The sequence below is a fragment of the Suillus subalutaceus genome, assembly GCF_016647625.1.
Source record: "Suillus subalutaceus strain FC151 chromosome Unknown DFJ58scaffold_5, whole genome shotgun sequence".
Classification (NCBI taxonomy): Eukaryota; Fungi; Basidiomycota; class Agaricomycetes; order Boletales; family Suillaceae; genus Suillus; species Suillus subalutaceus.
In genome coordinates this window covers 486,740-501,357 of record NW_024540254.1, presented here as the reverse complement: position 1 = coordinate 501,357, position 14,618 = coordinate 486,740, and the positions used below count along the sequence as shown (strand labels likewise).

Genomic DNA, 14,618 nt, shown 5'->3' with positions numbered 1-14,618 from the left:
CGATGGTGGTACCGAGATTGCACAGCTGGCGTTTAGCAACACCCACACCATAATTATAATCAACCACTCAGCGATTGCGACTAGCATAGCCTCAAATAATTGGCAAAAATGGCTGACTCGGACATTAGTCTCATATGAATTCATATTAGATCTTATAGCTTAAGTACTAGCGTTACCACTGTTGACAGACAGAGTATGTCCCAAATCCCAATTCACCACAACCGTGACGATCCGCAGCGGCATACTATGATTAAGACCGGTGAGATGGAAAGGTATGGAAGTAGCCGTTTCAAGTGTTTCTACTTGTAGACTGGTTTCGAGCACATTTTCCGGGTAGTATTTGGTTTTTAATTGTCGCCGCGCACGCGTTGTACTATCCACACTTGCACAGAACATTTAGTCACTGTGTCCTTGGATCATTTCTCGTCCTTGTGTTAAGGACACGCAAGGCAATTGCGAGCAGGATTAATTAGGGTTGAGTTCTGTCGTGTGCCACTAGAAGTCAATTTCTTTGCAAGCATCAGCGACAATACTGATGAAGACTTATCAGAATTGTTTCATCTTACCCATCAGCTCGCCGTCTGAATAATGCTCATGAAACTGTCTCAGGGGCCACTGGGAGAGAGGCTCGGACGAGAGACTAGAGACGGGCAGTTTTCAATTGATAGGTTTATGCTAGGATAGCATACCTAGCAACTGGAAGAAAGAATATTTAGGCATGTAGTCAGAAGAGTTGAAGTACGTACATAGTTCGATAGATGCTCTCACCGTAGTCAGATGGTACTGAGGGGAAACCGTTCCAAGTAACTAGACATAACAGACTGTTTCGGAACAGAGAACGAAAGGTGAACACGGGTAACAAATAGTGAACAACGCATGCAAGGAGCGACAATGCTCATAAGGAAAACCACCAAAACTGTTTAGAAGCAGACGCACAATCGGCCACCTCCATGCTCCCTGAGGCAATCTGCGCCGTATCAGGTGGATGCTGTGAATCTGAGTTCGGTGAAGGACGAGAAGGAACATAGTCTTCGTCGGGTATCAAGTCCAATATTCTTTCTGGGAGCACCCACTGCAGTGTTGCGCTACAAAAGGATGGATGGATGAATCATGTAGTGCAGTGAGAAAATAAATCCAGTACACCTTTTTACCCTGCACAAGAGGAACATTAACAATAGGCGGCGGTGCATGACCTGCACCAACGGGCCCCCAGGATGATAGACTGCAGGTGTGCTTTCAAGGTCATGGGAACAATGATAGAGAATTAGGTGGTGGTGCGGATCGAGATTGGACTGAACACCCCTGAGTCATGGCCTGCGCAGAAAGAAAGTGAGGTAGCGGCGATGTAACTGGGAATTGCCGGATGGGCATCAAGTCAGCTGCGAAGGAGACAGGTAAAAGGGACCTACATCCAGAGGATGACGTTGATCTTTCCAGACAGGAGGAACTGAATCCATGCGAGAAGAAACGAGTTTGCGGAGGTAATGATGGAAAGCACGTTGCCGTGGGTGTGCCGTAGGGGAATCCCTTAGTGGGCGGGAGGTGGGAGGCAATATCACTAGGTTACGGCGCACGGTACGACGTGGTGGGTCGGACTGTAATATTGGCATTAACAGAGTGGAGTAGATGAGTATGAGTCACGTACGTTGAGTAGTTCAGCGAGGCGTCGATTAGGAGTTACACTGGTCCACAGGGAAATATTAGCGCACAGCTATGGGTGAACGCGAATGAATACAGTAGGTTGCGCAGGTCAGATGCTAGCAAAAAAATCAGGTGGAGTGCTACATATGTAGATCTTCTTGTCTTCCGAGCTTGTGTAAGCCAGTTTGGGCACGAGCTGGCAAGACTCAAAGGCCCAGAGCTTGATGGTGTTCAAATTGTCCTTGAAAGCGCTAGCGTGACTCGGAAGAGCGCAATCGAATGAGAGTGCAAGAACAGAGATGGTGTAGGTGTGCCCTTCGAAAGGAGCTCCTACAGCCACCGGCGTTAATGCATGAGCCAAGCTCATAGATTGTACAAGTCCTAGCAGCCTGGTCCGAGTCATTCACGGAGCTACTATGGTTTCAAGTCTGCCATTGTCTAAAACACTGGCACATGTGTCATTTGCCCGCCAGCACAATAATCACCTACTCGGACATCCAATGTCTGTGCTTGAACATCCCACACTTCAAGGAACTCGCCTCAACCATTGCCCTGACTGCGAGCTCTTTGAACTTTTGAGTCTTAGTACGAGAATCGAATCGCGCCCGGCCAGTCACCAATTTGGAATAGACTAAACAAGAGTTTTCCAGTGTCCAAGCTCTGTTTTCAATTCGTACTTGCCAGCAGCCTTCGAAGCGTGCTGTCCGCGGAGATATCGATGCAGAAGCTGATGGATTGTGGGTGGCTTGAAGAATTCTCACGATCCCCGCTCCCGGTGGTTGGTGTGGCACCACCCGCCATTAATATTGATACCACCGCCTCCGAGCATACTTCTTGCTCACAAACATCTCGCGCATCCTCAATCTCTATACCAGTCCGCAGGTCCCATCACCGAGCGGTCTTATCGGCAGATCCGCTAATCATCTGCTCGCCGTCTGGAAAGTAGGAAATGGACGCAACATAATGGTTATAATATTGCCCGACATTCGGAATGTTAAGAAGGATCGGTTCATGTCCCTCCAGTGTCATGACCGGTGTCGGAATCGATTTGTTGTCGAGCTGAAAACCATGCGGTGCACTCGCCCGAGAGTTGGTTGACAAGTGTGCCAATGGTTAGGATTTATTCGAAAGATTGGTGGCGAGTCCTTCTCGTATACAGGTCTGACGTTGAGGGACCCTTAAGGCCAACTTGTACGATGAAGAACCCTTGCAATTTTTCTATTGAAGCCAATCGTGATTAATCAGTTCTTCCATGGGGCATGCTCAGGTGGGATTTTCATGTTACCAAGAGGTCTGCCAGATAATGGTGAGCACTTGAATGGGCGCGTCTGCTACCTCTTAACAAGCCTTTTCCTCACGATAGCTAGACATAATACAGCATGCGCTTTTAAACACCTCTCCCTTCTCAATCCAGCTTCGCTTTCCAGTCAATTACCATGCCATTCCTGTGTTCGAGCTCCGTAGCCCAGTCAGCCTGCAGTTATTGCTGTGCGCCACGAAGTGCCATTTCGAGCGCTGTATGCAATGTTTTATCCTCTCATGACATGACATGCGTAGGCGTTCGCGCTTACCAACGTTCAAGTCTTATGGCTATCTACCTCTTCGGCAGATCCATGTGCTGCTACTTGTATACGACACAGTGTCAAACCTCACCTCGTTTACATCACCACCCGACTCTTAAACACAGCACGGCCATGGTTTGGGTTACCGTCCAAGCACTCCGTTGTGATTTGGGATGTACGTGCTATGTAAGTTTATTGCGAAGATACGTTGGTGTCTCTCGTAGCCTTACTACGACATTTATATTTAGTTCTCCATACATAGCATGAACCCCAGTTAATGTAGAGGCTGTGGAGCTGCGCGGCTACTTGGAGCGCAGTCCTCCCTTTCGTCTCCAGAAAACAACCATCGAAGAAATTCCTGACGAGGATGAGCCTGTCAGCATCTTCGATACGAATGATATGCTTCGACATCAAATGGTTCGGAAGTCTTCCGACTTTGGACCAAACTCCCTTCGGCCTGATCTTGGCTAGACTCGTGAGTCGTGACCAATCCGAGTCTAGATCTTGGCCAGAACAGCGAGTAATTGAAATCAGAACAACCGGAGCCCCCCTGATTCGAGACATCTGGACCAGGACCTTGTGACCATCAGTTACGCCTTCAGTACCAATGTCTGAGTACTATCGGTTACTATTGGTTACGGTCTGGTCTATGTGTGATGCATTGATGGACGGTCATTTCGTGTCACGCTGCTCGCAGCCTCGCAGGGATGGAACTAATCACGTTTTCCGTCCCAAAAGTGTGACTCACGAAATGACCGTAACCGATCGACTGGGGTTCGACCTGTTGAACGTCGGACCTCAATTAACGTGCCTTGGCTCAAGCATCGCTGGCTCGCACTAATTGGCTTAGACAGGCTTGGCTTGCACAGGTATTTTTTTCTATCGCCTACTCGAGCATGTCTAATTAATAATTCCACTCAGCAGTTTACTTCGCCAGTTTATTTGCTGTTTGAAGTTCCAGGAGTTTCCAAGGGTTCGTGGCAGACTCTCTTGCTACTCCGTTGGCGTTGATTCGTCGTCGTCGATGCACTGAGTTGTCACGTGTGGCAACACCATGGGTATACTCCCTCCTAGTCCCTCCCTCGCACACCGTAGCTCTGATCAATAACGATTTTATTTCGTCATTTTATTTCATGAAAGTTCTTGAAAAAGCTTCCAAGATAAAATGCAACTAAACTACACATAGCGGAGCTTGACGAGGGCTGAATGTCACCACGCAGGAGTACAGTTTTTCAACTGTGGACGTCAGCGCAGATATCGTTGAAACACGTTCACACTACCGTGGCAGATTTCCCGCATGCTATAACGTCTCTCGAAGCGCTTACCATCATGATGCTGAGACATCGGATAACTAACTCTTTGCAGCAAAGACTGGACCACGCGGGCCACATGGCCAACAGAAGGCAGAACAATTCTTCGGCACCTCCTCCACATCTCTTCAGCGAGGATGTCAAGACTTGGTTCCGGTGAGTTTCTTGCCGGTCCATGTCAGTATCAGCGTTCGCGGTACGGTCAAACAGTTCGCGTTCAAGTTGATCTCATCCAATCGGCATTTCGGCAGCTCTCTCGCATAGAAAACTCCGACAGTATGCCAAGTGCGAAATAAAATGGTGCCCACTCAATAATTAACGTGCCTTTGTTGTCTGAGTTGACATCTCGCGCGCGTCCGCGACAGGAACAGCACCGCAAACCTTACTTGACAGTTTATCGCAGTTTATTTCGTCTGCACACTCAAAAAAAATGGCGTTATTGAGTAGGGTTGGTCGTGGTAGAAAAACGATGAGCCTTGCCTCCATTCCTCTTTAAAGAGTTGCATTGCTTCCTTTCTGTCGAAAGCGGAGCGTCCGTCATAGCGTCCCTATTTGCAGAAACCTTCATCTTCATCACATCATCCTCCTTGGTTGATATCCTACATTCCTTTTTTTTTACCTCATCCCTCGCCTCAATCTATCTATATCAAGGACTGACATAGAGCTAATCAACGCGCCTTTCATCTAATAAATGGAGCAGCGCTTAGTTACAGACAGTGTCACCTCGGTGAAGTATTTGCGAATAGCATCCATATCCGTTGCAACTTACGAGTAAGTCCTTTCTTTGGCCCCGTGGATATTCTGACTCGGCTGATTATGTTCAGTTATATCTTAACACTCCCCGCAGAATGGCGCTTTTATCGAAGCCAATCGTCGATCTTTCATATAAGGTATGTATGTGCGGGCATTCACCTGCATTCACGTACTACCGTTGACAATCCCGATTTCCATCAGTCTTGCCTGTGCCTTATTCATTCTCATGCGGTGCGTTTTGTCCTCAGTCCGTCATTTTTCTTCGCTCACATTTAATGCAGCTATGTTAGTATCACGGCTATGGTAGTCAGTAATTATGGATACTTCTCCACTACCTATACCCAACAAACCTGTCAACAATACTATATTGTGGCGCCTATCTTCAAAGGTCTGTCCTATCGGTAATCATCCACCAGGATTCTATTGATCACGCTATAGCCATACAAACTATGATATCACAGGTCATCTTGGGTGTCAGGTACGTCCTGTCGAATTTTTTGTGGGTTGCAGCTGCCGACTTAAAACACCGTGTAGGACATTCAATATTGTAAGAAGAGATAGGCGGATAGGAATTATGCTATCGTTGCTATACCTCCTGTCAACTTCGGTGGGCTCTTACTACACAGCCATAACATCCTTTCTCTTATTCGTTCTAGGCGGAGTGGTTCACCGATCTATTTCACGAGACCCGTAAGCTCAGGCTTAAAATTTAGTCTTGGGTTCGCACTGACCTTTAGAACCAACAGCTAGTGTTGTTTATGTGCGTTAGTGTTCCTTACAACGAGACCTCATAAAAATAACGTCCCTGTTTTAGGGAAAGTAAGCGGTTTCTTGACCTCCAGTATGGACTGTTCAGATCTTCATGAACCATAGCTGCACCTCAGCAAATGCTGGCAAAGTGTTGTCAACTTGGTTCTACTATCTCGCTGTGATATTGTATGACGTCGTAATTGTGACGGTATCTACCATGCACCTTCTACGTTATAATCCTATCAGTAACAGGTGCGCCTTTTCCTTTCCGTATTTATGGTCGCTAAACCATTGCTAACAGAGTAGAACGGCTGGTACGGGTGTAAGTCCCTAACCACTAGCAGAGTCGATGGGCATCGCTCATCATACTTAGCCTGATCTATGACGGCATTGGGTATTTCATCGTGTTGTCTGGCAAGTACGCTCTACGTATGATAAACACCCTCCTAACACTCCATCAGCATCAAACGTATTGAACCTCGTCTTTTATCATACAACCAATATCCAGACTCAGGTACGTAAGCTACATTACAGATACGCCACGCAAACTCAGCTTGTCTCTCTGCTATTATTAGACAGCAGCGTAAGTTCCGCATTGACTAGCGTCAAGGAGACAAGACCACTCAGAATGCACCATTAGGGCATCAATAGGCTATGCTGTAACGTGGATCATGACCCAACGGATCCTCATCCACGTACGAGGTGCGCGCCACTCCAGAGCTTGAGTGCTATTCCGCTGACGCTCACAATGTTCATTCCTTTCGTTACCTTCTTTCCGCTCATCCACACCTACAAAGAAAATACAAGACCAGAAGCCCAGCGATTGGAAAATGTGATCGTCGCGCGTCCCCCACTCACTGCGCAGAAAAGAGTGATGTCCGGTCTGCGCTCACAGTTCGAGTCCAAGAGCCACTCCAAAGGCTCTAAAAGCTCCAAAAGCGCTGGTGGTGCAGAGTTCAGGCCTACATCGCCTCTTAATCCCAACGACATGGAACTCGATGTACACGTACGCGTCGAGCGCTCGGTGATGGTAGACTACAAGGATGAATCTGACCATTCGGGTTCGTGGGTGAAATGAATCTGGGGCACTGAGCATAATAGAGAAGGGAGTTAGCGACTGTCTGGTATGGGTGACTACCCAACATGCGGTATTAACGTATATATATCCACCCAGTTCTACTATCGAAATCATAGGGTTTTCCACTTTCAGGTTGTCCCCGTTCATAACAAAGATGCAACATATCCGGTGAGCTGTTCAAGATTTGCTGCTGTTGGCCGAATGGTGGCCATCGCTGCTTGCTCCAAGAAATGTTCATTTGCCTGTTCGGGAAGGTAGGAAATAGGTGAGACAGACTCGGATGACAATGTTTTCCTCGCCATTTATAATGATAGTATCTAGTTCATGATCATCATGAACCAGAATGTATCATTATAAATGGGGACCGATATCAGAATCGATTCGTGTGGCGCTGCATGCAGCGCCAGGCCGTATCATACGAGCTAGAAACCATGTCGTTTGCATTCACCGAGAGATTGGCGAGTATGTCGGTTATTGGCGTGTATTCGAGGGTCTGGCGGTGAGTCCTCGGCATAGGCCTGACGCTGACAGGTTTTCAAGCCTAACACATTCGAGCGCTATTCCTTGCGAAAACCAATTGTCAATTCGTCTGTGTTGAAGGTGCATGAGTTACCAAGAGGTTGGCCCCAATCACCTAATGATGACGGGCATATAGTCACGGTCGTATCTGTCGCCTCTTAACCTTTCCTCATAATAGCTGTGCACAGCATGTTCCTTTTTTACTCCTTCCTTGGCAAACTAGCCTCTCTTTCCGGCCCACTGTCATGTCATTCCTATGTTAGAGCGCCACAACCCACCCAGCCTGCCGGTACTTGCTGTAGACCATCAAGTGCCAACTCGGGCGCCGCATGCGGTGTCTTCTCTTACACATGACAGCTCCCTTGATGGTGTCATGCAGAGGCGTTTGCATTCACGCAAAATCAATCAAGATTCGGGAACATATCATAAGGGAGTATCTCACACCGATAGCCAATTCCTACGGGGATCCGCCTCTTTGGCAGATACATCGCCATTGTGCCACTGCATCTCCGCTCCACGCACGGGGCTCAGAAACACCCACACAATCTACCGCTTCCATGCTCTCCGGTAGTAATCGGCGCTGCTGCAGGTGGCTGCTGTGAATCGGGATTGGGTGAGGGAGGACGAGAAGAAACATGATCTTCGTAGGGTATCCAGTTTTTATCCTTTTTGGGAGCACCCGCTGCAGCGTTGCGCTACATATGGATGCATGAGGCGTGGATTACGGCAAGAAAATCAACCAACCATACCTCTTTAGCCTGTGCGAGGGGAGTATAGACAATAGGCGATGATGAATGACCTGCACGAACAGGCCACCGGGTTGATAGGTGATGTAGTCGGGCTTTGAAGGTTGTGGTAGGAGAGGATTGGATAGTAGGCGGTGGTGGTATGGATCGAGACTGAAAAAATGTAAGTTGGGGGTGTGATACAGACAGTCGATAGTGAACAACTCACGTTCTCACGGGAATCTGTGTTTGAACGTCCCTGAGTTATGGCTTGCGCGGAAAGGGAGCGAGGTAGGGGCGATGTAGCAGGGAACTGCACGGGACCGTCAAGACAATTGCAAGGGAACGGGGTAGAAGGGACATACATCTAGAGGATCACGGGACTCATCATTGCGAACAGAAGTTGAAAGGATTTTGCGGAGGTAGCGAATGAGGCGTTGCTTGGGGCGTATTGTAGGCGGAGGACGGAGAGTGCGGGGGACGGGAACTATCGCTGGATTACGGCGCGAGGCATGACGTGTTGCATCGGACTGCAATATTGAATGGTATGAACGGCTAGTAGTGTAGATGGGTAAATGAACATACGTTGAGTAGATCAGGATTTTTAGTGGTCTGCAAGAGAATGAGTTAGCGCACCAACAGATAGATACACGCAGGGGAATGCATATGTACCGTAGGTTGTGGGATATTGGAAAGGATGTCGGGTGGAGGGTCGTATATGTAAATGTTGGTCTCATTCCAGTTGGTGTAAGCCAGTTGGTGAGACTTGGGTGAGAAGATCAAGAGGTTGACACGTTGGTCATTGAATGAGGCGAGGAGCTGGCGGGACTCGAAAGCCCAAAGCTTGACGGTGTGCCTGGAAGCACTAGCGAGAAGAGCACAATCGAATGAAAGTGCTAGGCCATAGATGGTATCAGTGTGCCCTTCGAAGGGAGCTCCGACAATCTTCAGCGTCAATGCGTCGAATTCATAGACTGTGTTGAGATCGCGAAATTGAGGTAGCTGATGATCCGGTCGTTCCGAATATCGCTTGTCCTTGAAGTCAAATACGGCCACAATGGATTTGTCTTTGGTTGTCCAGAATATTGGCGTATCTGTGCATGTCCCCCAACGGCTTTCCTCTACTTTGACATCCAATTTATGTGTCTGGACATCCCACACCTCAAGGCACCTCCCTGTTTCTGACAAGATTGCGAACTTCTTCGAGTCTTGCGAAAATCGAACCACCCCGACATGTGGATCGCCTCTGGCTTCGATTCGGAATGGACCAACCACGAGTTTACCGGTTTCCATATTCCATATCCGTACACTATTCCATGACCCGCCCACCAGCAGTGTCCTGTCCGCAGAGACATCGATGCAGTGGATCCAATTAAAGTGACCTTCAAATGTTTTCACGATCCTCGTTTCAACATCACGGGCTTCAAGCTTCCCGAAACTGTTTGGAATAGCCCGAGGACTTGAAGCGACAACCCATCGACCATCCTTGGACACTGCCGTCGTCCGTATTTCCTGCTCATGATCATCCCGCGCCTCCTCAATCTCCTTACCAGTCCGCAGGTCCCATTGTCGAGTGGTCTTGCCTGATGATGCGCTGACCATTCCCTTACCGTCTGGAAAGTAGGAAATGAACGAAACTTGTCTGCGTCGCTTGGTATACTCGTTTATGACCAGCGGTTCGTGACCCTCCAATGTCATGATCGGTTTCAGAGTCAATTTCCTCGTTGTTCCAGTGGGCTGCGTGGAGCTGGATGCCATAGCTGATGTCTTCACTAGCGAGGCCGAGTTCGAACTTTGAAGGTCTGTCGGTGAGATCTTCTGGTCTTCCATAGGGCGGACGTTGATCATGATTTTGGACATGTTCAACCCTTCCAGTGCTGCAGCACTTTCCCTGCGAACGCCAATTGTCAGTTCATCTTCGCTGGAGGTTGAACGGGGGAATATGTTACCAAGAGGCTGGCTGTAATCGTCTGATGATGATGGGCGTATAGGTGCATCTACCACCTCTTAATAATAGGAAGCTCTTTCCTGTACACAGCATAGTATGTACTTTTTTAACCACCCGTTCTCAGACAAACCTCTCCTTATCCGGCTCATTCCCATATTGGAGCGGCTCCAACCCACAGCCTTCAATACTTGCTGTAGAGTGAGCGCCAACTCGGAGCCCGGGCGCCGCACACGGCATCTTCTAGCCATAGGCCAATGTGAAAGGGCTCGTGCTTACAGCTACTCGGTAATTTTGATTCAATACCATACTCTCGATTCCAGGCAAATATTTCATCTCGAACTCAAATTTGGCAATCGTTTCCAGACAACGTGCTCTCTGACCGGAGAGTGAACCGTTTGGTCTGACTCTATGCCATGACTGGCATCAGATATCCGAGATGGTATGCCATTGTTAATGCATGTGTCGTCTGCCTTCCTAAGATTCGCTGTGGGATGTGTCGCACTGGTGTGCACAGTACCAGTGGAACTACCCTCGTCCCCATCACTCGCGACGACCGTGGCAAGGTCAAGCATCTACGGACGCTGCAGGTACATGAGATTCGTAAGTATGCAAATGGTTCGGGTTGCGTTGGAAGGCTAAGACACTTGAGGGTGCTGCTGGTGCCCGCATTTCTCTAACATGTTCGTGCCTGCTACTAATAATCTGACGACTAAATCAATCACTATAAACTCCCTCAGTAAATCTTATTGAGGTACAACAGCAATCTGTGCACCAATTCAAGGATAACGCAAATATGGGGTGCTATCAACACGTCAGGAAATCAACGATGTAATACTGCAAACGATGGGGGAGTAGTTTCGCCGTTAGTCTGACGGCGACTCGTAGGACGGTGGATGGCTGGGGTGTCGGTCTTCACTATCATGAACGAAATCGAGTTTTGGCAACACTGTTTGTAGCGCGATACAAAGAGAAGTAATACAATGTAGAGGCCAAATATCACGAACATCTATTGAAATTCAATGACGATATGAGGGGCAACACTCGGAACTCGAATACCAGCAAATTGCCACTATTTAGAAGCAGCCACACAACAGGCCCTTTCCATGCTGTTCAGTGTTGATCTGCCCCGCTGCGAGTGGTCGTGAATTGGGGTTCGGCGGCGGCGGAGGAGAATGAAAGTCCTCATCACGTATTAAATCATCATCGATATTGGTGGGAGCACCTGCTGTGGCGTAGCGCTGGAAATCGACTTGAGACCTCGAATACAATGAGAAAACTCAATGCAACATACCAATTTAGCTGGGGCAAGAGGAACGTGCACAATAGGCGGTGATACATGACCTGCACGAATGGGCCACCATATGAACAGGCGGCTTAGGCGGGCCTTAGATGCGGTGGCAGGGGATAAGGAAGTAGGCGGTGCTGGTGTGAGTCGAGTCTGACAAGAAGTGAGTTGAATGACAGTGATTAGGATTAGTGGAATGTATGCTCACGTTCTCGCGGGAATTTATGTGCGAACGCGTCTGAGTCGTGGCCTGTGCGGAGGGAGAGCAGTTTGGAGATAGGGGTGATGTAGTAGGGAACTGCAAGGAGATATGTAGGGTCAAGTACGAAGGAAACGTGTACAAGAGACATACATCCCAAGGATCATGAGGTTGATCATTCCGAACAGGAGGAACTGTGCTCGTGCCGGAACGAGGAAGGAGTTCGCGAAGGTAGCGAAGGAAAGTGGGATGGCGTGGGTGTATTGTAGGCGCGGGCGTTTGCGGGCGGGGTACATGAGATTTAACAGGCACTATCGCTCGCTTACGGCGCGTGGCACGAGGCGTCGCGTCGGACTGTGATACTTGATGTGATGGTGTAGACGAAAAAAAGTGAGGGATCGCATACGTCGAGCAGATCAGGATTTTTAGTGGTCTGCGAGAGAATGAGTTAGCGCACCAACAGATAGATACACGCAGGGGGATGCATACTGTAGGTTGTGCCTCTTGTGCAGGCCGGATGCTGGAAAGGATGTCGGGTGGAGGGTCGTATATGGTATATGTATATGTTGGTCTCACCCCAGTTGGTGTAAGCCAGTTGGTGTGACTTGGGTGAGAAGATCAAGAGGTCGATATGTTGGTCAAATGAGGCGAGGAGTTGGCGGGACTCGAAAGCCCAAGGCTTGATGGTGTGCCAAGAAGCGCTGGCGAGAAGAGCACAATCGAATGAAAGTGCCAGACCGGTAATGAGATCAGTAATGAGATCAGTGTGCCCTTCGAAGGGAGCTTCGACGATCTCCAGCGTCAATGCGTCGAACTCATAGATCGTGTTAAGGTCGCAAAAACTTTTACGTGACGTATGCGGGTCATGTCCCTTCTCCACAACTGACTCGATTATTGCGAGAATCGAAATGTGTTCACCCCGTCATCACTTTGGAGTGGACTACCAATGAGTTTGCGAGTACCATGCTCCATACCCGCACTACGAATGATCCGCTCGTACTGTCCGAGGAGATATCAATGCAGGTAGTCTCCCTTGAATTTTTGGTCATCAAAATGTTTCCGGATATATACCTGTCTTGAACTCACAGGCTTCGATTTCCCCAATCTCCGCATCCCCACCAGCAGTGACAACCCATCGACCGACCCTTGATACCGCATTGACTACCTGCTCACAAATATCCCACGCATCCTCAACCACTTGGCTCGATTGCACACCCCGTCACCGAGCGGCCTTATTGCGTGGTGCCGTCCAGAAAGTGACATAAAACACGTTCAAGCATGTATTCGCCATCTATAATACAGGGTTTATGGTCCTCCAAGGTAGTAGCCAGCATCAAAACTGAATTGTTTGCTGCTGCTGCGGGCTATGTCGAGCCAGAATTCATAGCGAGGTTGACATCGGTAGTGAGGTCGTAGGCTGTACCTGAGGTTAAGCGATCTTCAAAAAAATACAACACTTTGCCTGCTGAAGTCAATCATCAGTTCATAAGCACTGGATGTTCAGATAGGTGTTCATGTTACCTCAAGCTTCATGATGAATGAAGAAGTGATCGCCTGCTTGATAGGCCCAAGGCCACCTCTTTTTGTATTTCATAACAACCCTTCTTTACCGCAGTTGTATATGTACGCAAACATTCTCCCTTTTCGGCTCAGTCATGTCGTTCCTGCGTTGGAGTGAGCCCACCCAGCCTCCTGTAGATAAATGAGTGCCGGCTAGGTAAGCGCATGCATAGGCGACCGCACTCATCAAACATAGGTCCTAGGACGCCACTGCAGCAGCGCTACAATCAGGTATTACTTCCATCATTAGTAACTGGCAGTCGGGACTGACTCGAATGATAGCAAGGCTTGAGACGTAGAATAAGCTTTCGGAAATTAAAAGCTTTGTACAGTCTGATCATGGAGTAGCTTTTTGCAAATGAGATATTTACAGTCATTCCTGTCAGGTCAGTAACTGGACGGCGAGACTCGAGCTAAAGCCTAACCAGCAACATATGGTGAAGTTTTAGTCACAAGACTCACAACTTCAAACTAAGAGACATGATACTCACGTGATATTATGAAATTCTGGTGGCACGCGTTAGCAAACGCGTCAGATCTGCGGTACTGCTGTACCTTCAGCTCGTCTTACTACTGGTAGATGCTACTTTTCTACCTGACCTACTATATCATTTGACTTCTAGATCAACTATGAGCGTGCCGCCTTCAAGCGCTCCTCCTATTCCTCCCACAACCTTCCAAACACCAAATGGATCGAATAATGCATCACCCAAAGATCTTCGGGACTTTCTCAAATCTTTAAATGATGACAATCCACCATTAGTACTAGACAAATCACTTTGGCTACGCCTGATTGCAAGCCTCCTCGAGCAAGTCTTTGGTTGCTTTCCTTATTTCAAGCCAACAATGCTAGGCACCACCAACGAGCGCATCGAGCTCACAGACGTCACGCTCGATGTCTTTTCACGTGTTGGAAAAAGGGCTGACTCGCTTGACTGGCTTTATTCCGATGAGGAACATCTATCCAAAAAAGTATTTGTGCACCTTTTGGGCCTTTGCACTTCAACAGAATCATGGATGGAAGTCACCGATTCAGGCGATTCAGGCGGTGCATCTAACACGCTCTATTCCAAGGCTTGCGGAACTCTCGTTGATTTCTTACAACTTTTGTCATTTTCAAGTGTTCCAGGAGGAGACTCTAGTGATCTACAAAGGGGAGTCCTGCAGGACATTTTGTATGAAGCGACAAACTTGTGCACTAGTGAGTCTAATTGACCTTATTGTGACACTTCTACTTGCTGATAATCTGTAGCAATGATATCTGCTCGACACGAATCGTGTCCTCTTG

General features: G+C 48.2%; 3 protein-coding genes across 3 annotated transcripts; 2 read left to right on the top strand and 1 right to left on the bottom strand.

Annotated features, from left to right (window-relative positions):
- The first annotated feature begins 4,728 nt into the window (after nt 1–4,728).
- On the top strand, nt 4,729–7,285 carry DFJ58DRAFT_367522 (uncharacterized protein). The gene is made up of 16 exons (XM_041380067.1): nt 4,729–5,284; nt 5,338–5,403; nt 5,468–5,497; nt 5,548–5,654; nt 5,705–5,744; nt 5,801–5,873; nt 5,923–5,956; nt 6,013–6,026; nt 6,081–6,085; nt 6,140–6,268; nt 6,318–6,338; nt 6,390–6,430; nt 6,478–6,530; nt 6,592–6,599; nt 6,657–6,718; nt 6,814–7,285. The coding sequence occupies exons 1-16, from the start codon at nt 5,205–5,207 to the stop codon at nt 7,092–7,094; spliced, it is 1,044 nt and encodes a 347-aa protein (XP_041250001.1). The 5' UTR covers nt 4,729–5,204; the 3' UTR covers nt 7,095–7,285.
- A 3,912-nt stretch (nt 7,286–11,197) lies between these two features.
- DFJ58DRAFT_741516 (uncharacterized protein) lies at nt 11,198–12,203 on the bottom strand (the record flags this gene model as incomplete). Its single annotated transcript, XM_041387147.1, has 4 exons — nt 11,198–11,524; nt 11,578–11,724; nt 11,780–11,869; nt 11,924–12,203. Coding segments are annotated over 4 exons (682 nt in total), but the record flags the coding sequence as incomplete, so codon positions are not given.
- Nucleotides 12,204–13,960: 1,757 nt separating this feature from the next.
- DFJ58DRAFT_651557 (uncharacterized protein) lies at nt 13,961–14,545 on the top strand (the record flags this gene model as incomplete). The annotated part of the gene is made up of 1 exon (XM_041381623.1): nt 13,961–14,545. One exon carries the CDS (start codon nt 13,961–13,963, stop codon nt 14,543–14,545), a length of 585 nt encoding a protein of 194 aa, XP_041249999.1.
- Nucleotides 14,546–14,618: the final 73 nt, after the last annotated feature.